Source organism: Columba livia, chromosome 19 (genome assembly GCF_036013475.1).
Source record: "Columba livia isolate bColLiv1 breed racing homer chromosome 19, bColLiv1.pat.W.v2, whole genome shotgun sequence".
In the NCBI taxonomy this organism is placed as follows: domain Eukaryota; kingdom Metazoa; phylum Chordata; class Aves; order Columbiformes; family Columbidae; genus Columba; species Columba livia.
The window spans coordinates 2,127,594-2,149,169 of NC_088620.1; the positions used below are offsets into that span (position 1 = coordinate 2,127,594).

Sequence of the window (21,576 nt, forward strand, 5' to 3'; positions counted from 1 at the left end):
CTGGTTGTTAGTAGTTTTTCCTGGCTTTATCCCCATCTCATGAAATATATTCAAGTCAAGACACGGACTTTATGGCTCGTGTACTTGGTATAGATCACACAAAGCAGATTCATTCCTCCCATGGTTCTGCTGAAGATGTAGAAAGGAATGTGATCCTTAGAATCAATTTACTGTTAACCATTTTTTGTGAAACATTGTATACAGTAACACATCTGAGAGCTAGTAATATATTTTCAATGTTACTCAGAAATTTCTACCTTCCTGCATTTTTATGTAGATACTACAAGTGAGTTGTGGTAAATCTGAGACAGGCAAGCAGGCCACAGACGGCTGTTGTTTTTCATTCTCTCTCTACATCATGTAATCAGAGAACTGTTGTGTTCTTGAGAGACGCACTGTACCGAGACAGCGCCGCCCTGGCCTGGCTCTCTACAAAAAACGTTTCTATGCCGTCAACAATGCCTTCAGTGGCTGCTGGAATTGCCTGGAAATGTAACAATGACATGGTTAATAATAGGAGCCAATGGTCAATATTTCTCCTCTGTCATCCGTGTAACTGGAGAAGATTGCTGTTAGCCTTTTGTTTTATGTGAACATTATTTTACAGAATATTTTAGAAAGGCTAGAAACTATCTGCTGCTTTTATTCTGCCATCTGGTAGAACTGTGCATAGCCAGGGCACTAGTAAGACTTTCATTAAACCAGGAACACACATTACAAAGAGGTATTAACACGGTTACAAAATGGATTCTGTTTTCATAAATTATTGACTTGATGTACTGCATCATGTTCGTATCAAGCAAAGGTAAACACATTATAATGCATGATATGAATTGCACTCATAATCACTACACAGCAAAACAAAAAAAATATTTAACTGTCAGACAAATATGTTTAATATAAATCATTATTCTTGTTCTATTCATGAACATTATTCATGTTCTTTTCTTGTTTTGTGCAAGATGATTGACTCACACATTCTTTCACCACTTTTAAGATTTGGTCTATGGTGTGTTGTCATATCAACCAGGAAAACCACACAACTTGCATGTCTTTGAAAGGCTGGTGTGGGTATTTTGCAGAGTTCTATTGCTGTAACAATTTCTTTTTGGTGCTAAGATATAAGCTACTCGCTACATGACACATACAAGCTTGAACGCAGTGTAGAGGATTAAGCTAAAGAAGTGAATCGGACAGCAGAGTTCAAGTGTGATCTCCAGAATAAGTCCAATAAAGCCAATGCAGCTCAGCTTTATCTTTGGCCAGGGTAAGAGGAGTCCTGCTGAGCGCTGACCCTGACAACTGGAGCCGTCTCTGTATGTCATTGAAGGCTGTGCCCAGAAGTGATTGCTGAGAGGCAGGCAGGGGTGTTCGGTTTGTTCGGCCATCCCCCACCTTCAGGGAGACGGAACATAGCAGAGAGAGCCCAGCTGGACTGTGCCTACTGACACCAGAGTTACTGTTGGAACAAACTTTCTTATATTAATAATAAGTTGAACCTGAAGTTTTGAGATTGTATAAGTGCCAGTGAAAACATGATCTTGGGCTACCTATTTTACAACAGATGAAGGAACTTAAGAAAAAGATAAAGAAGGAACTAAAAAACCAATTGGCCACAAAGCCATTTCTACAGATACCACAAAACTGAAATGGTAAGACACGAAAGGAGAACCTGGCAATTTAAAATACAAAAGAGCAATTAGTCACTTCAGACCAATCCAGTGTTATGTGACCATTTCTCACAGAAGTCTGTTTCAAAATAGTTCCTGAAATGTCCTCATGCTTCTTCTTTCTGTGTTTGCCTACATAAACTTGAACAAAGAAAAAAGAAGTTGGGTTTCAGATGAAGAAGACAGACAAACCAAGACCGTACAGACATACCTTACTTTAAGTTCCATTTGACTGACTCTGTGATGTGACAGTTTAAATGGTGACAGTCTGGTCACGGTTGCTGTTGGGTAACGGATTTTCCTGAGTGTTGCTAATTGCTGCTTTGCAGTGGATCAGTTCTACTATCACCAGGTTTCTGCTGCGCTGTACAAAGTCCCATTTCCTGTAGGATAAGCAAACTTGTGTTAGCAATAGCAATATTGGGAACCCGCATTACAACTTCACAGCAGCTGTTGTGACTGCAAATAAGGAACTGGTGACTAATTGTTTGCCATTTGCTTTTACTCCCGGTTGCGGAGCATGTGTGCTATGTGCAGCGTTGCCTCAGCTTTCCCTGCGCACAGGAGGTGGAAGGGCGGCTTCCTCAGTGATTGCAAACGTGGGGTTTGATGTTGTTTTCTGCATTTCTGTGGTTCCGTCACCTCTTCATATTTTCAGATGCTGATGTGTGTGTGAAAATTTCTGGGTTGCAATGGAAAGACAAATGCCAGCTGGTTTACCAGAGCCTTGCTGTCTGTCCGCGCGTGCGCAGGAATTGCACGTCTGTAGATCCATGAAGTAACTGAGAAAATGAACCACTTCACAGGGGCATGACAAGATCTTTATAATGAAGTTTCTCAAGCTTCTTGTGTGAATAGTGCTATAGATGTTTATGATTTTTTTTTAATATTTTTGGTGAAAATCTGTTTTAATAAGGAAACTAAAGATGGACTGAGATACAGTGATTTCTGTAAAGCAACGGCTCCCCCAAAGTGGGAGCGTAGCCGTGGTTTGAACAGGGACTCAGGACTCAGAAAACCGGCTCCTATTTCTGTCTTTTTGTGTATTTGTGTCCTAGGGCCGGGCCCACAATCACATTCATATTCAGTCCTTGTATTTGTAGCATGGGGATTCAAATGCTTCCCTTCATACGAATGTTGTGATGGTTAATTTAATCATTATTTTTAAAATATTTTACAAGGATGCGTTCTAAAACAAGGAAGCAGATATTATAGATTATTGTATGTAATTTATTTGAAAAGAACAGAATCCTCAAACCTTCTATCAACTCTATTACCTCTGAGTCTTTACTTTTCCTGAGGTTTGTGGTAAAAGAGAGATCCCAGAGCAATTCTCATGTGACCAGAAAAGTTGGATGCTGTTCTCTCTTCACAGAGACTTCAGAAAGAGACACGTAGAAAAGGCTTTTCAAGAGCAGGCTGCATTGACCCAGCAGAAATCCACAAAGAAGGGTGGGACAAGGGGCAGGATTCCATCTCTAGCAGTTTGGTATTGTTACCAATTTAGTGGGTTTTAATTACTGTTGTTAGGTTCCGTCCAGATGTTCAGAATGAATAGGTTGAAGTCAGCCTTTTCTCAATAACTGTTGTTGAAAAACTGCTGCAGGCTTTCAAGTGTTTGCAAGAATAAAAGAATCAAACAAGAAATATAGATGCCATTACTCCAGCTTCTGGCTGGCTCATGTTTTTTGTGCACTTTATAGGAATGTTTGATAAAAGCATACAAAATTATTCAAAACCAGAACCTTTAAAGCAAATCCGTATTGCCTTTTACCTCATCTGACAGATGAAGACAGTTTTATGTAAAATATGTTTGAGTAGATCACAGAAATATGAGTTTCAGATTAACTCAAGTTGGCTGCTGACACCATTTGCAGGCTGCAAAGGCCTTTCCAGGGCATCGCAGAACGGTGATGATCACTTGGCATTGGTTCCGTCCTGTAAAAACAGGGAAGCTAAACCCGTTTGACTCACTTAACCAGGCCTGAACCACAAAGAGAAAAGCACCCCTGGATTTTTGTGTGATATTTTCACAATTTTGAATGTTAACGCCTGTTAAGCAAATGTTACAGTGTCTGTGTTAATAATAGTTGGGGAAATACCAAGTGCTTGAAGGAAATGTATATTTTAAAGACAGTAAACTAGACTGTAACTGGGTCAAAATAGTCAGATCATTTTCCATTTAAAGACTCCCTCTTGTGGAAATCATTCTTACTGATTCGGTTTGACCTATTTTTCTAGTAAAAGTCATTCCATATAAGGCATCACAAATCTTTAAACCGGTTCTGCTGTGCGGCATTAGCTGTTTAGAAGTTGGGACTCAACAGGCAGTAGTTGTACAACTGTAGTAGATTGCTAGATTTTATCTTTCTACTGGGTCCTTGTGTTTTTTGTTATTCAGAGATTTATTTAGTTATTATGTAGATGTATAAAAGAAAAAGGTTTTTCATCTGTTCTTTTCACCCTGTGTCAGAGGCTTCTGCCTGGGTGATGTGGAGCATCCAGTGCCTCCCTGGTAGGGGTTGAGTAATAATCAGGCAGTGGGTGATTAATGGGAAGCAGTCACGGCAGAAAGCAGAGGATTCCCGGGCCATTGCTACGCTGAGAAAATGGAATTAATAATGTCATGCTAATGGAGATGGAAAATGCCCAATCTGGAAAGAGGTTTCCACAGGAACGTTAATATTAGCGGCATGCTGCCATATGGGAAGGAGTGCTTTGAGTCTTGGACACTGACACACGACAGAATGTGATGCTTTCTATAACATGCGGGACCAAAATGAAACCCTTGTTGGCCTCTAGCACTCTGTTAGGAGAGGAAATTACATAATTTAGGCTCAATGTCTAATATGTATTTGGGCAGGAAGAACTATTAGCTCTTTTCAGTCACACTTAAGCCCTAATCAGCTCTCAGTTCTAAAATAAGTAGAATCCCTGCACTTGCTTTAATTGAAGCTCTTTGCTTTTGCGGCACTGAAGCTGACGAAGCATCTTGTTCCTTCTCCAGAGCATAAATCACCCGCTGGAGATGCCGTGTGGCTGCCCTCTGGCAGCTCTGCTGGGCATTGCTCTTCACATGGAGACGGAAACACCTTTAACAGGTCTGCAGGCCCTACAGCTTTCAAAAAAAAATCCCAAACCAAAGCAAAAAACTATCTCAAGGGAGTTTGGGTTAAATACAATGTAAAGCTGAAAATCTGAATATTAATCTGGAATACCAGGGGTTTAGATTTTGAATGTCTGGACTTATTAACTGTTTCTGCAATTTCTGTATTTGTGTGAGGGAAGTTTGGATGTTGAGCTGAGGATCCGGTGAGTTTGTTGGGTAGGAAAGGCAGGGAATCCGTGAAGGAGCCGCGTTTGTAGGGGTTCTGAGGCAGGACAGCAAACACGGGGGTAATCCTTCTAGACAGTGTGTCAAATACCTTGGAGTCTTTGTATTTGTACTTAGTAATACTTTGTATTTACACATTCGTGTTCTCGGTTCTAGAGATTATCTAAAAGTAGAAATTGGAAGATAATTGTACCGATTCTGAGGCAGCTACAGTGGTGACTAACGAGGCGGGAACACGGAAGGCCAAGGAGCGGGAGGATTTTCTGGCGGGCTGCAGTTTCCAGGCAGGATCACTCACTTTTCCACCACGGAGAGCTGGCGATCCGGCATTTCCCTCAGCGCTATGGCGATCGCTCCCGGTGTCCCCGCCCCGGGCCGCCCTGACGCGCCAGCACCCGCCGAGGAGGCGCCGCCTGAGGGGGCACGCGCCCGCCCCGCCGCTTGCCCGCCCCGCCCGCGCGGCCCCGCCCCGCACGCCGGCGTGGAGGGCGGGGCGGCGCCGGCGCGTGGCCTCCGCCATTGGTTCCGGCGTAGACTCTCGCGCCCACCTTTGTGCAGCCGCGGCGCCCGTCGAGAGTGGGCGGGGAAACCCCGTGCGAGGGGCGCCGCCATCTTGGCTGAGGGGGGTGATGGGGGCGCAGTGGAGCCAGCGGAGCCGAGCCTGAGGGAGCAGCGGGGACAGGCGGACACCGGCCCGGCCGTCGCCCAGCCCGAAGCAGAGCGCTGCAGTGCCCGCAGGGGGGACCGGGCTGCCGCCGACAGAGCCACGCTGCACAGCCACCCGCTCCCCGAGCCCAGGTACGGCGGAGCCGGGGAGGGGCGGCCCCCGCTCGGCCGGGCCTGCAGCACCAGGCCCCGCGCCGCTGCCCGGCGGCGGCGGGATCGCCTCGCCGGCGGGCGCGGACACAGGCCCGTCCGCCCCTTGGGCCCGGGGGGCGACACTTCCTCCTGCTGCCGCCCGGAGCCGGGGCCTGGTTGGGGCCGCACTCCTGGCGGTGGGTGGTGCGGGCTGGGCCCGGCCTCGGCCCGGCCTCCGCGGCTCCGGCGGCGGCTGGAAGGGGCCGGGGCCTCTGGTGCGGCAGGGCCGAGGGGGGCGAGGCTGCCGGGCAGGAGCGGGGCCGCTGCTGCGCTGGTTGTCGCCACCGCCTCCCGTTCCGCCCCTGCACCACACACCCGTGTGGAACTCGCCACCATCCAGTGCTTGTGCTCATGTCATATATATATATATGTATATATATCCCGTATTAATTGTTGCAGTTGCACGTAGGGTGTTTCCTGTATGCGTGTGTTACGCTGTGTATGTGTTCCATGTGCAGCGTTGTCTGTGCTGTGGATTCTGAAGTTGACCTGTGCTGTCATGAACTTGGACTGAAAAACAGCTCTTAGGAGGATGGAGGCACTTCCTAGTCGGGAAAGCAACAAAAATATTATAGACTTGTTCTCTGTTTTGTCAGTGGTTATTCAGGCTAGACAGAAGAATGAAGTCCTGCTCTTTCCCCTAGTTGTCTGTTGCCTGTTTGCAGTAAACTCTTAAGGTTTCTCTGACATCTGTGGATAGCTGTGTCTTGACTTAAAGCTGTACTGAATTATCCTTGCTGTAAAGCCAGGAAAAGGTGTCTGTGTGCATTGGGGTCTCTCTGGCAGATGGTTCTGTTGCTCTGGAGGTTACTTGATGTGGACTTTGCTTTCTCGGCCTCTGAAACAGAGTGGATCTATGTTGAATGATATATATTCACAGAGGTAAAAGTGCCCCATTGTGAACAAGATCTGCTCAGGTTGTCTATATCCTACATAATTTCAAACCCCAAGTCAGAAGTGTAACTTGTCCAGCAGCCAGATGTTATTGTGTGGGATGCCCTGGGTTTGGGATTCGTATCTGTCGTGGTTTGGATGGGGAGCCACTGGTGCTTGGACACTGCTCGGGAATGGGAAGAAAATATCAGCCCTGGGGGACTTAATAACTAATAATCACAGTTTAATATGGATTAAAAAGGAAATTACTAGCTCTCTTGTAGGGGTTTGAAAATGTCATAAATCTGAGTGGAAAGAAGCAGCTCCTATTTTCTTTTTCCATTTTACGAATATATATACATATTAATAAAAAGCTCTTGTGAAGGACAGCAGTTTGAAACCAAACCTGTTATACTGGAGATACCTAGATTTAAAATGTAAATTGATCTTTTAAAATTACTTGCTTACTCCTGTGCATCTGCTGGAACCTGCTTATGATTGTTTCTCATTTTGCTCCATCTTTTTACAACAGAGGAGGTAGACCTTACTTTATTTTGTTCTAAAGTGTGGTTGTGACTCTTTGTTTTCCAAGGTGATGACTCCAGACAGTCACATGTTCTGGTTTGATAGGCTGACAAAAAAACTCTTCTGGTTTCTGTATATACTGCCCCTAAACTAATCTGGTGTCTCGGGAGCTTGGTTTTCCTGCAATGAACACAGATGTGCCACTGGTTAAACTCTTCTATAGGAAGAGGACAATAGGATAAATGAGGATACGCCAACAGATGAAGAACTATGGCTGAGAGAACGGCCGCTGGAGCTGTGAGTGCTGAGGGCAGGTACGGGTGTTTGGCGCAGGGTGGGGTTGGTGAGAGACGAGGGGTGTGCCTGGAAATGCAGGAAGTTTAGGAAACAAAATGGAGGAACTTGATGGAGCAGGATGTGAAACCATCGAAGGGATAACGCGCGCAACATGTGTGCGACTGGGTGAAGATAATATGATCCAGGCTTGATTTAAAAATAGATGAAGTCAAAGTTCTCATCTAGGAAGAGAAGTGAAGGCCTGTGAAGTCTTTTGAAATACTAGATCTCAGCCTGAGTGAAGGTGTTTTACATGGTCAAAGTGTACAGCAAATGCATTTTTTCAAGAGCAGCTTGAAACAGGGCTCTGCACAGCTGAGCCTTGTTAGTCTGAGCCCAGTGGCATGCAGGCCTTGTGTGCCTTCAGAGGACGAATAAGTGGACAAGGAAATGCAAAGTGAGCTTCAGCAGCGGATCATAAGGAGCTTGCTGGGTTGCTGTCTGATCAGAGATCAGTTCTGCCAAATTTACCATCGTGTGCTAATCAGATGCTTTAATGAAATCCAAGTGGGGAAGGCTGGAGGGGGAGTGGGGAACTGGGCAGCAACAGGTCATGTTGTCAGATGTGAAGGAGAGAGTGCTGGGCTGGTAACCGACTGCTCAGGAGACACCTCAGGATGGGTCTCAACAAAAGACTGTTCACAGACAAACCAAATAAACCAGGGAGGCTGTGGGACCACAGTCTTATAGAGGGTGAGATGTTTATATATTTAGTGTACTTGGTGTGTGTAAGTCATAGAACTACAGTGAAATTTAACTGTAATAGACATCATAGCTTGGTATGGATAACAGACTTGAGGGAAATTACCACTTGGGTATATTAATTGATAACAAAACTGTTATCACCTTCTGGCATGGTGTGGTTTTTACAGAAGGCCACAACTGAAGCAGTTGCAGATGGTATTTCTAGCAGCCTTCTAAAGTAAGGTACCATTTAGACTGTGGTGTTTTGTGTGCTTGACAAAAGTCTTCATTAGGGGAATAGTGCAATTACAGATAGAAACAATTCTACCTCTCTCCAGTTCTTCCCCTCCTTATTTATCTCTTCTCAGTGTTCACTGTTGATTAATATCTAAGTAAATATGCAGGGAAGAGAAGGAAGATGATGCCCTGGGAAAGAGGGTAACTACCTATTTATTTTGTGTCGATATTTAGAAGCTGTTCTAAATAATAGTAGTTATTGCTTGTGTACAGTTCCCCTTGTACACAATTAATATTTTCTTCCAAACGAAAAAACTGACAGCTCTTGGAAAGATGTTTCAGTTTATGCAAGGAATGAGATGATACTGCCTTTTATAAAAGGGAGCTGGACTTCAACTGTGAGGCCCTTGCCTGTTGCATATCCTTGAGGAATGGCCCAAAGAACACTTGGATGGCAGATGAGGTTCCAAATGCATCTTGCTCCAGTCTAACTAAGCCATGGTCCTCTGGCTGCAGAGTGGTATGTTTTTGAGGAGAACCTGTGCTAATTAGGCAGTCCTGAGTTTGGAGCTGGTAGCTATCTGCAGAGGTGGGTTGGCCACTTGGTGGTATTAACCACTGCAGGGTCTAATAAAACCTGTGCAGGCAAGTTCTAGTCTCTTCTACCAGCATACCTGCTTATGCTGAGCGTGAGGCTGGGAAACTATTCAATGCAAATGATATCCAGTGAGGAGTTAAAATTCATGATGTCCTTGAGTTGAGCTAGAAGGAACTGCATGCGTCTCGCGAAAGCTTGTAGGGATGTGACATTTACAGTTGTTGTTCTGATAAAGAATGTTACGGCAGTGTGCCTGGAACAACCCTATCTCGGTTTGTACAGATGTGTGCTGATACTCAAAGCTCCAGTGGGATGTCAGAATCCCTGTGTAGTGCTTGGTGATGAGAGGAGGAAATGTAGGTGCCACTAGGATCCCATTAGGGTTATCTCTAACTCTTAATAAAAAAAGGCCTCTAAAGAAGTTGCTACATGGAATATGGATTGTGGGGACACTGTTTACTGTAACAGTTCTAGTCCTAAGTGTAGTACAGAAATTGATTGTGCAGGCTTTGAAACTAGTAGAAATCTGCATATAATGAAGTATGATCCTCTGCTTAGTTGCCATCCTGAAATAATGCTCTGAACTCTGGGGCTGTGTTACCTCTGACAGGGCAGCCCAGACTTGTTCCAAGTTGGCAGACTTTCCCGGAAGAAGGATGGCAGGTCGACCAAGTTCCAGACTAAGCTGCTTTCACTTTATTTAACAGTAAATTCATGGTTGGTTAACTTGGATGTCCTACTGTCTAATGGCAGCAGTGGCTGGAGGTAAGTTGCATGTACCTGTGTGCAACTTTCTCAGTGCTGCAGTTCTGGCCTCCCTGTTCTCCCAAGAGCAAAGTCCCACTCCCCAATACTGGGATTATGAAGATTAATGTGTCAGGAGCAGAGAGCTGTGAAGTGGAGGTAGAACTCCACATCCTACAGATGGCTGATGTTGTCAACATATATTAACCCCTTGCGCTAACATGTAGCTCATAGTTTTGCATTTGCTGAATCTTGTGTGCTATTCCTGTCTAGACTTCCTTCTTTCAGCTGAAGTAAATGCTGAGATGTAAGTTTTCTAAGGCTGAAATCTCAATATGGCTTCTGTGTTGAGTTTGCATTTATTTTTCCCCTTCAGCACAGAGCACTTCTGGAATATCGGTTTTATTCCAAGATCCCAGTACAGTTTGGATCCCTGCTTGTCTTTATCTGAATGTTTAAAGGTTTGTTATTTCGTTGGTAATTTTTTAATTTAAGAAGTCATCTGTTCTCCAGAAAATATTCCTGACCTTTAGTAATAATTTGGAGTATTTCAGAATCTTTTCTGTAACATGACCCTTGGAATAAATGTAATACCAAAGTGCGGCTTTATTTTTTTCAGTGTTTAACTTAATATCTGTGTTTCTGCAAGCTTTCAGTGTATATGTCTGTCAGACACAGTAACTTCTTCAGGAACTCTCTGGAACTTGAGAAGAGGTCTAGACTCATCGTATGGGGCAGTTTCTCCATTGGTGTTGCTGTTAATAATCTGTTTCTTCAGGCTGTGCCCTGTGGAGTGTCTCACGCCTGCTTTAAGGGCCTAATGTCACTGTAAGTTTTAACAGTGAGATGTGGCTTGAAGTTAGTCCTCCCTTCCCACCCATTTCTTAACAGATGATGTTGTCAGGCTCAGATATTTGGTTTTCTAACTCTCACTTTGAAGCGGGAGCTGGTTTTGATGCATATGTTGCAAAGCAGTGACAGTTTCTTTTCTATCAAAACAGCATAGTTAGACTTCTCTAGTTAAAGAGTATAATGAAAAGTGACATCTTAGCAAGCAAAAGGTCTGTCGAATAAACAGATATATATTTAGCAGTAAAGACTTTAGCTTAGAGACTGACTTCAAATTCAGTTTGTGATATAGCCTGTACAGAGTTCCTACTTTGTCTTTTTTTAAAGTAGTCTTCCTCCACCTTCCAGTGATGCCGCTTACGAGTCTGGATAGCAGGACATGTTCCCCTCACTTGTTAGATGCAGCAGTGTTGTAAAGTCATGTGCTCAGAAATGTGAGACTTCTGTGAGTGTGAGTACTAATTAATAGCATTCCTTAGGCAGCTGGTGGTGTGAAGGGAGAGGGCCCCCCTGGCTTTCTGCAGGACAACTTTCAGAGCCACGGGAGTGCTTCCCTATCTCGGAGCTTACAATGTTGAATTTTTTTAAAAACAGTCTAAGTTACTAGATCCTGCCATCCCCAGAATGCACCTTAGATCTTTCAAAGTAGATGCATATTAGTGCTGTTGGTGTGGCTTTACTGTGGCTGTAGCACCCACCTGTTTTCTGTGGAAGATAGTGCAGTTATGCTATTCTCCTGAAGTATTTGTGTATGAATTGACCTTTCCAAGCTTTTGTTTTTTACACTTAAGTACCTCATACTCCTCCAGTTTAACCTTGCCAGCTATCAAACTGTGTTGAGTGGTGAACACGGTCCTCCAGCTGGGAAAGCAAGTGGCAAGTGTCCTCTAAGAAGAAGTGGATCGGATCAGAAGATGCTCAGTTTGAACGTTACTGCTATTGGGATGCACTGGAAAAGAGGAACAACATAATGCATGGAAATGTGTTCAGAAAATTGGAAGTATTGGATGTTTCCACAGTGACACATTAATTTCGAACTCTATATGGAGCAGTTACTTGTCTTTGTTTGCTGGCGTTGAATGAAAATAATCCGTGCACGTGTTGAAGCTGATACTACAGCTCTGGAATCTTCCACTTAAAGGAAATAAGGCAGTAAAGTTGCTGGCTTGGTAAGGGGCAGCACATTTCCAATCGTGGATATAAATTCTTACAGCGGTAAGCGGTCTGGCCACTGAGCCGTTATTTGCCAGAGACTGAAGAGCCGCAGGTGGTGTGTGACGGCTGCAAGAGATTTCCCTCTGCTACGGTGGAAGAGTTCCCTCTCAGATTTTATTGATTGAAATTATCGTTCTTGGAACCCGTGCAGCACTTAGTGTGGAATTCTGTCTTGCCAACACATCCAAGAATTACTGTCCAAAAGTTTTTGTTTACTATCTTGGATTAAACTTTGTTTAATAGAACAGTGTGTGTGTGTGTATATATAGGACTTAGCGTAGATGTTTTGCATACTGCTTGGGACAGAAGGACTTGAGTTTGCACATCACAAGCCACGCGTGAAGGAGAGGCGAGGTGCACAGCAGCGACTGGCACGTGGTAAACCCTCCATCACTGCCTGCTGGAGCCGTTCCCCTCCAAGGTCTAGATAAGAGTGTTTGCTTTAGACCTCGGCCGTGTAAAGCGGAGGCTGTTGGCTCTACACTGTGAATGGGATTTGTTGTGTCACCTTCTTCTTATGACTACAGTTCACTCTTAAGGACTAATTGCGGTTAAGGAAACAACACTTGCTTTTGAAAAAGTTACAGACTTGTCAGCTTTCTTGCATTTTTATCTGTACAGTACTGGTTTAGTTCGTCATGTGGATGACACATGACTGGATGAAAATCTTCCTAGGCTAAAGTGGTGTTCTTTGTGAGAAGTCCCATGTTTTTCTAATGGCTGGCTGGCTGCCATGTAGGAGCAGGAAAGGAAATGGTGAATTCCTAGGACCAATTTTCCATTTGCTTATCTGATGACATTATATCTAATGTAACGGAAGACTTGGGACAAAAGCAGGCTTTTTCCGTTCTTGATGTTAACTGGCAATATCTGGCCGGCATAGATGTGTAATCCTTGTTAACTGATGTGTTATATTAGTTAGCTAGTACTCCTTGCAGGCTTACACAGCTGAACCCAGTTCCAATTCCTACATCTAGGAAAGCTTAGGAAAACTCTGCAATATTAGAAGTACCTACCCCAATCTGATTTTTACCATGACTTCAAAAAGAGAAACGGTGAAGCCTTACTGTAATGCTGCTATGCTGACAAAGCCACCGGGATGTTAACTAACTTCCTGAACATCTGATTTGTGGCTTGTACCACTTTCCTGATGTGGACATGTAGCAGTCCAGACCCCCGTTGATGCTACTACAGCATTTTTTTAGGTAATTCTTAGCGGTTTGATGCAAGCTGCACTGTTTCCTTTGTTGCTGTTGCAAGTCTCAGAAGTGTGAGGTTCCAAACTGCTGGTTTTGTTAAACCTCTTCAGATTTTTATTTTCAGTTACGTATCAGCTGTTTGGTTTGTGAATGCTGGTCCACTCTGTGACTCTGTACAAAGCTACTGGAAGTTTCAACAGCTTTAAGTCTTTCTGGATAAGATTGAATGAGTATCAATGCTACGCAGAGCATGTTTCTACTAAGAAGCCTTACTGATGGGTTCAGAGCAAATGATGTGAGAGTTTTGTTCAGTGTCTCTGGCACAAATTCAGTGACTGTGGGGAAGCACAGAGAAATCTCAGCTGTGAACGAAAGGGTAGCTGGGGGATGAGGAAGGGGAAACGGGGTTTGTTTGCTTGTAGGAATTAAATTGGATTAATTGGGTTGAGTTTGGTGACCAAGCAGCGGTTCTGATATGTTCTGTTTTTTGTTTTAGTGCCACAATGGCAACCGCACCTTACAACTATTCCTACATCTTTAAGTACATCATTATTGGTAAGTACACGGGACACGTACCTGTTTGTGGTGATGTGTGTGTGCATGACAGCCCCTCCAAACCAGGGGCTGCCCTGGGTGCTGCTTGCTCCATACTGGGGATTCTCTGGGGAGTTCTGTGTCCAGCCTCAGTCCCTTGCACAGCTCCACACTTGCTCTAAATCTTTAGCAGCTGACAATATAAAGGCAAATGCCTTTTGTGCCGACAGAATTGGAGCTGTGTGATCCGTGGCGAGTGAACTGGGAGCGAGGGCGAGTACCAGGGCCTGTGCTGAGTTCACTATATCGATGAGTTACTGTTGAAAATGACTGTTCTTGTTCAACAATACTGAAGTATGTGTGTCATCTTTCCTGGTACAACCACAGTATTTAGCCCTCTGCATAGCACTAGGAAAAAAAGGGCGTTCTAAAAACATCTATGTGGTCCCTTTCTCCCTAAGTCAAGTTCATATTAGAGAAATTGCAAAATCCATTGGAAATGGGAAAACCGTTAATGGAATCGCCACAACTGGGATGTTGTGTTAATTCAGTTTTGCTACATAGTGCTTTGACAGCCTCTGCATCATTAGTCTCAAAGATTTTAGAATCTATGTTGAATAATTGGAATCCATTGCTTTAGACGTGCTTATAAACCTCTGTCAGGCTATAATTTTGTGTTTAGATGTTGCTTTTACCTGCAGCTTCCTTGGCTGTTTAGAGTCAGGGACTTGATTGCATTTATTACTCTCCTGGAAGAACTGGTCTTGCTGTTAGTTGTTTAATTCTTAATGATCTTGTGTAGGTGTAAGTGATCTGCAATCTTATTGTAATGGTTTGTAAGTCAGGCTGCTGTGACAGCCTCGGCTTGTGGAAAAGCTGGTTCCTAAAAGATCTTGCTGTTTCTCACTATTGGCATTGTGTAAGTGGATCAGTGGAAGTGAAGCAATTTCTTAGCATGTTCTGGTTGGTTGTCAGTGGGTTTGGTGTCCTTACCCCTTATTGCAAGTAAGACAGGACCAGGGCAAACACTCTAAAGGTGTATTTTACATTTCACTTTCTTACAGGTCTGCTTCTCATAACCTTGTGAAATACAGTTGTAAAATCAGTAACACAGATTAACTCCTCTTTGGAGTTTTCCGCTCCACCCTTGCTTGCAACCCCGTGCCTGTTACCCAAACTGTAGTACAAAAGTTGCTAAATTTAAAGGCTGTAGTCAGGTATAGAATGTTGCCCATTAGACCTGAGAAAGGAATGACTGCCTGTCCCTGTACCACTTACTGCGTGGGATGAAGAAAATGTGCTTGTTGCAACCATGATGTGGTGTCAGCCTTAACTGTTCTTTCTGTAACAGGGGACATGGGTGTAGGAAAGTCCTGTTTGCTTCATCAGTTTACAGAAAAGAAGTGTGAGTATTTCAATTACAGTATTTATTCTAACTGGTACGCTTCATCTCTCTTCCCTGCCTTTTTGCTTCTGTCATGCATGAGCTTGATGTGGTGTCCATCTCCATCTATATGGGTTTGAATTGTGCTTGGTCACATTTTTCTTTGGACTCCTGCAGATGTAGAAACAAAACGTTGATGTAGCAATGGCAAAACTGCCGCTTCAGTCCTACCTGTGATGAGTGGGGAGACCGTGTCTGTTTTTACAGCTGTTCTAGGGCGTTTTGATGTGTGACAAAGTGAAATTTCTTGTCTGGAAGTTGCATGGTTTCAGTATTGGTGTAGCTTGGACACAAGCAGCTGGAGTTTTTTAGTGCTTTTAAGCACTTCAAGCAGAAGAAGGTATTCCTTTCTCTTTGGCTCTGTTTGCAGACGTAAGCAGCGCTGCCATTCCCTGCAGCCGCTGTAACTCCTGGCACTTGGGCTGCCCTGTTCGATGGGGTTTAAGTCTCGCTGCAATCTGTCTTAACTGTAACAATTTCTCATGTATGCTACCGTGACTAATTAAGAATTACCTTCAATTCTTCTTACTGTGTTGCACTGGAGTTTGCAGCAGCTATTATCTGCATAACTTCCCATGGAGCTCAAGCTCAGTGGATAAGTATTTATTATATAAAGCTGGTCTTTACCGTGTCTGCTCCAGATGTGGCAATAAGTGGGTAGGAGCTACAGTTTTGTTTTCTAGTAGAAATAGAATTTTTTAATGTTGCTTTTAATTAAATTCCAGTATCAGCCAATTGTTTCAAAGCTACTTCACATACGGTCCAAGTCTTGCTGAGGATGTGTCTTGTTCTCAATCTGTCAGCATTAAGCCAAAGCAGCACAACCGAACAAACTAACATGGCAAACTAACATGGTCTTTTTCAAATATGAGTTTATTATACCTAGAAAGATGCTGTTTTGGTTTTGATTTCCTGTGTTTATAGCTACTTATGAACCGGGTGTTTTCCTTTTGGACAGCCGTGCTATTCTCTGGCTGAAACAACTGTAGCTGAAGAATGCTTTCTTAGAGACTGAAAGTCTAGTAAAGAACTGAAAACTGGCAATAGTCGAATCTTTGTAGCCAGGAGACCTCGTCCTAGAAAGGTTTCATCTTTGCTTTTGTTTTTCATGACAGTTATGGCAGACTGTCCCCACACAATTGGTGTTGAATTTGGCACAAGAATAATTGAAGTTAGCGGCCAAAAAATTAAACTACAGATTTGGGATACAGCGGGACAAGAGAGATTCAGGGCTGTCACACGAAGCTACTACAGAGGAGCAGCGGGAGCTCTCATGGTCTACGACATCACCAGGTGGGTGCGGGTGACGGGGCAGCTCCGTGTGCTTTGCTCAGCCTCTACGTGCCCTCCTCTGTCCCCTTGACTGAGACTTAATGAGCTCTGTCTCTGGCTGGGTGGGTTTGTTATCCTGTTGTGTGTTGCTTATCACGCTTCTTTGTCTAAATACTTCAAGTATTTGAAGAGCTGAAAATGAAACATGGGGAATTATGTGAGCTGCTTTTCTCGGAAAACTGAGGATTTTGCTGTTCCAGGCCTTGACTGCCTGTGTTAAAGTTGTTTAAAGAACTGGCTTTGCCCTTAAAATCTCCTCCTCAGTACATGGGTTCTTGCGCTCCTGGGAGGCAGCGGGTACGGCCGCTCAGCAGCGGGGCCGTCCCTCTGCTGCCCTGGGCTCTGGAGACGTGTGTGGGTAGAGCAGGGCGCTGGGGGGTCTGGCTGGGGGCAACACGAGACTGCGCACGAGCTGAGAAATGTAGAGATGCTGCTAAAGGAGTAATCAATCAGATGTGCAACCTGACATACTTTGCTTTCGCATATCTCCAGGCTTCCTCTGCGGATGTTCTTCATGTTCTTTAAGCACCTCTCTTTTTTCTTTTTCCTACCTATATATGTCCTGTTTGCTTTAATCTTGAGTCACACACAATCAATCTTATATCCTTTTTGTTACTGAACTGTTGTGCTGTCCAGTGTTCTGTATTTGACAGGAAATCCTTTAATGTGTTCTAAACGAAACAATAGAAATATTATCCTTGTCAAGACAGTAAAGCCACCACATACTAGAGGTGTGAACTGGTCTGGCTTCCTACCTGTGGTGTAAGAATTGCGCTCAGGATTTGAAGTTGACTTGTTGAAGCCTTGGGCTGAGTATAAAGAAGATGTTGCTGTGTTGTATTTCTTGAGGTTGGGGAGAGGAGCAGGGGTGACGGGTGTCAGTGTGTTCAGTGGCTGTGACTGTGCTGTTGGCACTTATTTTAAAAACTACCATGGCTAAAACTGTACTCGCTTGATTTTTGCAGAAGAAGTACGTATAATCACTTAAGCAGCTGGCTGACAGATGCGAGGAACCTCACCAATCCAAATACTGTAAGTTGGACTTTATTTGGCTTGAAAGCGAGGTCGCTTGTCTCTGAGGAGGAGGTGGAAGGGCAGGCCGAGGCGTCTGCAGTGGTGGCGCTGTTCTCGCTCACAAGCTGTTTTCTCAACTACTCACCTCTGGTGTCCTGATGGCCCCATTTTGCATCACACCGGTGACTCTGTCCCCGTGCTGGAACTGGAGCACAAGCGCAGTAAAGTCTTGTCAAGTCTTGTTGTGCTGCTCACCTTTCAGGGGCCTTTTTCAGCACTGGGAGACAAAATTGTGATTAACTCTGGCCAGACCTTAACTTTTGGCATTACTTCTTGTTTTGTGGTAGTAATGAGGTGAACGCTGACCCATCTTAGACTGGAAAATAACTTGGATTTCCAGCAAAAGCTGACCGGCTCTTCTGGAGGGTGGGGAGGGAGGTTTGGCTGTGTCTCTGAGCACAGAGCTGTTGTCTTGCAGTCTTTTCTGAAGGCCCCTAAAATACTTTAGCACCATGGGAAGACTCTTGCTGTGATGAATGAGATCTTAAAGATTCTGGCTGGATTAGCAGATGATTAAGCAAATACAAGAAGTGGTTCTGAATACGACTTTGGTGAATAAAGAGTAGAACTGCTGCTTTGTAGGACCTCGTCTCGTGAGAACAGCCTAAAGCATCGGAAGGGGACGGCTGGAGATGCTGATCCCGGCTTTACCGAGGGGGCTCTGAAGATGCATGGGTTTTGTAGTTAAACTTTTCTGCTTATTTCCTTTTTATTTGCCTCTTATTAATAACGAGAGTAGTAGTGAAAAAGCTAATGGGCTTTTTCCCAGACTAATTTTCTTTCTTCTGAACTAGGTGATAATCCTCATAGGAAACAAAGCAGATCTGGAAGCACAGAGGGATGTTACATATGAAGAAGCCAAACAATTTGCTGAAGAAAATGGTGTGTTGTTTCTCTTGAACTGTTACATTTCCCACAAGATAGTTACATTAAAATGCATCCTCAGCATTGATAGCTACAAGCTTACACTTCCGAAGTAATGTAATTGTACATACAGACTTCTGCTGTGCCTCAGTCTGGCTTAACTGCGCTTAGTTCTAGAAATCAACTTGTGTATTGATGCCTTCATAAAATAGTGTTTAGTACTAAAATAGTGCCTTGCATGTAATCTGAAGGTGATAATGTGGCTGACGTGGCTGTTTGAAGTGCATTGTGCATTGACTGTTAACCCTCTGTTTCTGAACAGGTTTATTGTTCCTTGAAGCAAGTGCAAAAACGTAAGTTACTTTGTCTAGAGCAATGATTCAGATGTGATGTGTTTGAGGGGAATGTGTTGCTTGTGACTAAGTACAGCCACAGGGTTGGATAAAAAACCCCACACCATGGCTTTTGAGTTCTCTTGGAGGGTATTTATAGCGGTTCCAATCCTGCCAGCTTTGACCTGAGGATGACTTAGAAATTAGACCTCACTACATTTGAGGCAAAGACTTTTTGAATTAATTCCAATGAACCAGTTTGGTTTTTAGACGTCACTTGAGCGTCGAGCGTGTGGGTGAGCGCGGTTCCCAGTTGGTGTGTTCTGTGGGCTGTTGGGAGCTGTTGGCCGGGGCTGCGGTGAGCGGGGATGGCTGTGCGCAGCGGGGACCCTGCCGCAGCACCGCGGGTGGACCGACGGTAGCTCCCCTGTATTTCAGCCTCTTTCAAAACCGCTCTGTGCGTGTAGCTCAATGTCTTCGCTTATTTTTGCTACTCTTGGTTTTGCGTGTTTTGTATTCCTGGCTAGTCCTGAGGGGTTTGCTGACCAGGGAGCGAGTTGCCGTGTCAAAGGCTGTCCCAAGGACGGGTTATCACACTGGTGTGTCTTAAGTTCTTCTGGTGTGGAAGCGCACGGGGCAGTGACCGCTTTGCCTTGGTGGGCAGTCCCAGCCGGGCAGCGCGTCTGGGCAGCCGCCTCCGCTGCTTCGCTGCCCCGTGCCCTGAGTAACTCCTGCCGCTCTCTTCCCAGCGGAGAGAACGTTGAGGACGCCTTCCTGGAGGCCGCCAAGAAAATCTACCAGAACATCCAAGACGGGAGCCTGGATCTGAACGCCGCGGAGTCGGGCGTACAGCACAAACCCTCAGCTCCGCAGGGGGGGCGGCTAACCAGCGAACCCCAGCCCCAGAGAGAAGGCTGCGGCTGCTAGTGACCTCTGTTCCACGGCTCCATTTCCGACCTTTCACCTCTGTCTGCTGGAGGCGGCGCTTTTGGCTGCTTCCCTGTCTTCTGTACATCTTCTTGGGTTTAATTAAAACTCTGAGACAAGTTTAACACAGTACTAAACTGCTAAACAACTTTAGATGTAATCAGGTTATCAAAGGCAAGTAGAGTAATAAAACCTCTCCTGCATGGTAAATCTAGAAGTTTTTTTTTCCTTGATTGTCCTTGTGATAGTGTCACAGATACATAATTGAAACTGAGCACTGACGCTGGACTCATGATTTTACACTTTCGCAGGGCTTTGTCTTGTACGGTTTAATTTTATGGTTCTTTGGCCTTTCTTCCCCCCTCTGACTGTTTAGAGCTGTCCGTAGTACGGGATAAGTTTTTGCTGTGAAATGATTTCCGATGGTAGCGAGGGGCTCTGTAACATTGTGCTTTTGTTGAAGGAATTCCCTGTGGTGTGTGGTGGGGTCGGGGGGGCTGGCGCAGGACGTACAACTTACGCAGGGAAACAATCCATTCCTTCTTGTGCTCATAGCTTTACATCATTTTTTCGCCACTTTTATCCTTTACATTTGTTAACAGAACGTAAATATGTATAAAATTTGAAGGAACTGAGCTAACAGTTAAATACATCCTGTGTATATGATTTTAATGAAGAAAATGATTACTGGCATTAGAACAGTATGTGAGAAAGCCCCAGTTGTACAGTGTGAGCCGCGCGTGCCCGCGGTTCACTGACACCAGCTCCGCTCCCGGAGCGGCCGCTGCGCTGGGGACGCTGGTCCCGCTGCGGGATTTAACACTAGCGGAGGGTCCGTCTCATCTCGCACCGTGCTGGACCGATGCCGTTTGATTAACCTGTCCTGTGCAATCAGCAGTGTGCTAACCCGCTTCTCTCTTCGGTGAGCGTTTTGCGTTATTGGGCTTCGTCACCTGCCTCGTGCCGTATACAAAGGCTGGTGCTCCTGCACCTCTTGCGCTTTTATACCTTGTGGGATGGTCGGAGGCTGAACCGGACAGTCGAACGAGGCGCGTGCTCTCCAGGGATTTTTAACTCCTGTTGTATTTTTTAACAGTCCCATGTGAAGGTTTGAGATGGGCTTTTTCATCAAGCCCTCAAGTACACCCTTCATGGGTGACGCAGCCTGTTGTGTGAAGGGGACACTTTGGGTGGTGGTTGCACGTCTGGGTGTCACTGAACCACCGGGGGGTTGTGGTGGTGTCAGGCGGGAATGTGTGTGTGGTGCTGCTGGACCTCACCCCAAGCTTCACTTAAACCATCACTGTGGGGTGAAAACAGCAGGGGTAGGTGCTTAACCACGGTCAGACGTCCCACTTGAGTCTTAACTGCAGTGTTGAAAATACAAAGTAGTCTTAAAATCCCTCTCTAGACACTAAAACTATACCATGTTCAGACTTGTAAGTAAACAGTGGTACCAGAGTATTGTACAGTCAATGTTAAATAAAAGCCAAAACTGGAATGTGCAGACAATAGGATTTGGGTAACTTGTGCACTGTCCCCTTGTTTTGTCTGGTTAGTCCTTTTTTTTAAACTAATATTCTTAAGTAGGTGGGTATGTTTGAAATCTGCAGCTACTGCATCCTGCTTAAACCGAGGTTGCACCACGAGGGCTTTGCCCAGGGACCAGGACCTGCTGCTGCCGCTGCCCAGTGACTACAGCTTGTTGAGGTGCAATACCTGTACTCCCAGTAACTCACAGTAGGTCTCCTTGTTTCTGTCACAGAAAGGGTTTGTTTGGACTGCTGTACTCCTCATTTGATGTAACAATGCTATTAATCTAAATATTTGTAAATAAAGTACCTGTATCTAGATAAACTGCAGTGGCTTGTGCTGTTTGTTCTGGAGAGAAAACTTCTCACGAGAGGAACATGAGCACGGCCCAACACGAGGCAAGAATTCCATGTA

At 44.8% G+C, this 21,576-nt stretch overlaps 1 protein-coding gene and 1 long non-coding RNA gene across 4 annotated transcripts; one reads left to right on the forward strand and one right to left on the reverse strand.

Annotated features, from left to right (window-relative positions):
- Positions 1-611: 611 nt before the first annotated feature.
- LOC110354988 (uncharacterized) lies at positions 612-5,440 on the reverse strand. 2 transcript variants are annotated; one of them, XR_002407265.2, is made up of 3 exons: positions 5,198-5,431; positions 1,882-2,053; positions 612-1,811 (listed from the first exon to the last, which is right to left on the reverse strand). It is a non-coding gene; the product is annotated as an uncharacterized LOC110354988 (long non-coding RNA). The 2 variants fall into 2 exon arrangements; XR_010467158.1 differs by having other exon boundaries at positions 612-2,053; positions 5,198-5,440.
- Positions 5,441-5,499: 59 nt separating this feature from the next.
- RAB14 (RAB14, member RAS oncogene family) lies at positions 5,500-21,486 on the forward strand. 2 transcript variants are annotated; one of them, XM_065035539.1, is made up of 8 exons: positions 5,500-5,802; positions 13,619-13,677; positions 15,008-15,061; positions 16,216-16,393; positions 17,398-17,464; positions 18,301-18,388; positions 18,693-18,723; positions 19,452-21,486. In XM_065035539.1, exons 2-8 carry the CDS (start codon positions 13,626-13,628, stop codon positions 19,627-19,629), a joined length of 648 nt encoding a protein of 215 aa, XP_064891611.1. In that variant the 5' UTR covers positions 5,500-5,802; positions 13,619-13,625; the 3' UTR covers positions 19,630-21,486. The 2 variants fall into 2 exon arrangements, with proteins under 2 accessions (XP_064891611.1, XP_064891612.1); XM_065035540.1 differs by lacking the exon at positions 15,008-15,061 and having other exon boundaries at positions 5,550-5,802.
- Positions 21,487-21,576: the final 90 nt, after the last annotated feature.

Coding starts and splice junctions, on each gene's coding strand:
- RAB14 (XM_065035539.1), top strand. CDS start 13,626: ATGGCAACCGCACCTTACAACTATTCCTACATCTTTAAGTACATCATT. Junction 17,465..18,300: donor ACCTCACCAATCCAAATACT/GTAAGTTGGACT, acceptor CTTCTGAACTAG/GTGATAATCCTCATAGGAAA. Junction 18,389..18,692: donor ACAATTTGCTGAAGAAAATG/GTGTGTTGTTTC, acceptor GTTTCTGAACAG/GTTTATTGTTCCTTGAAGCA.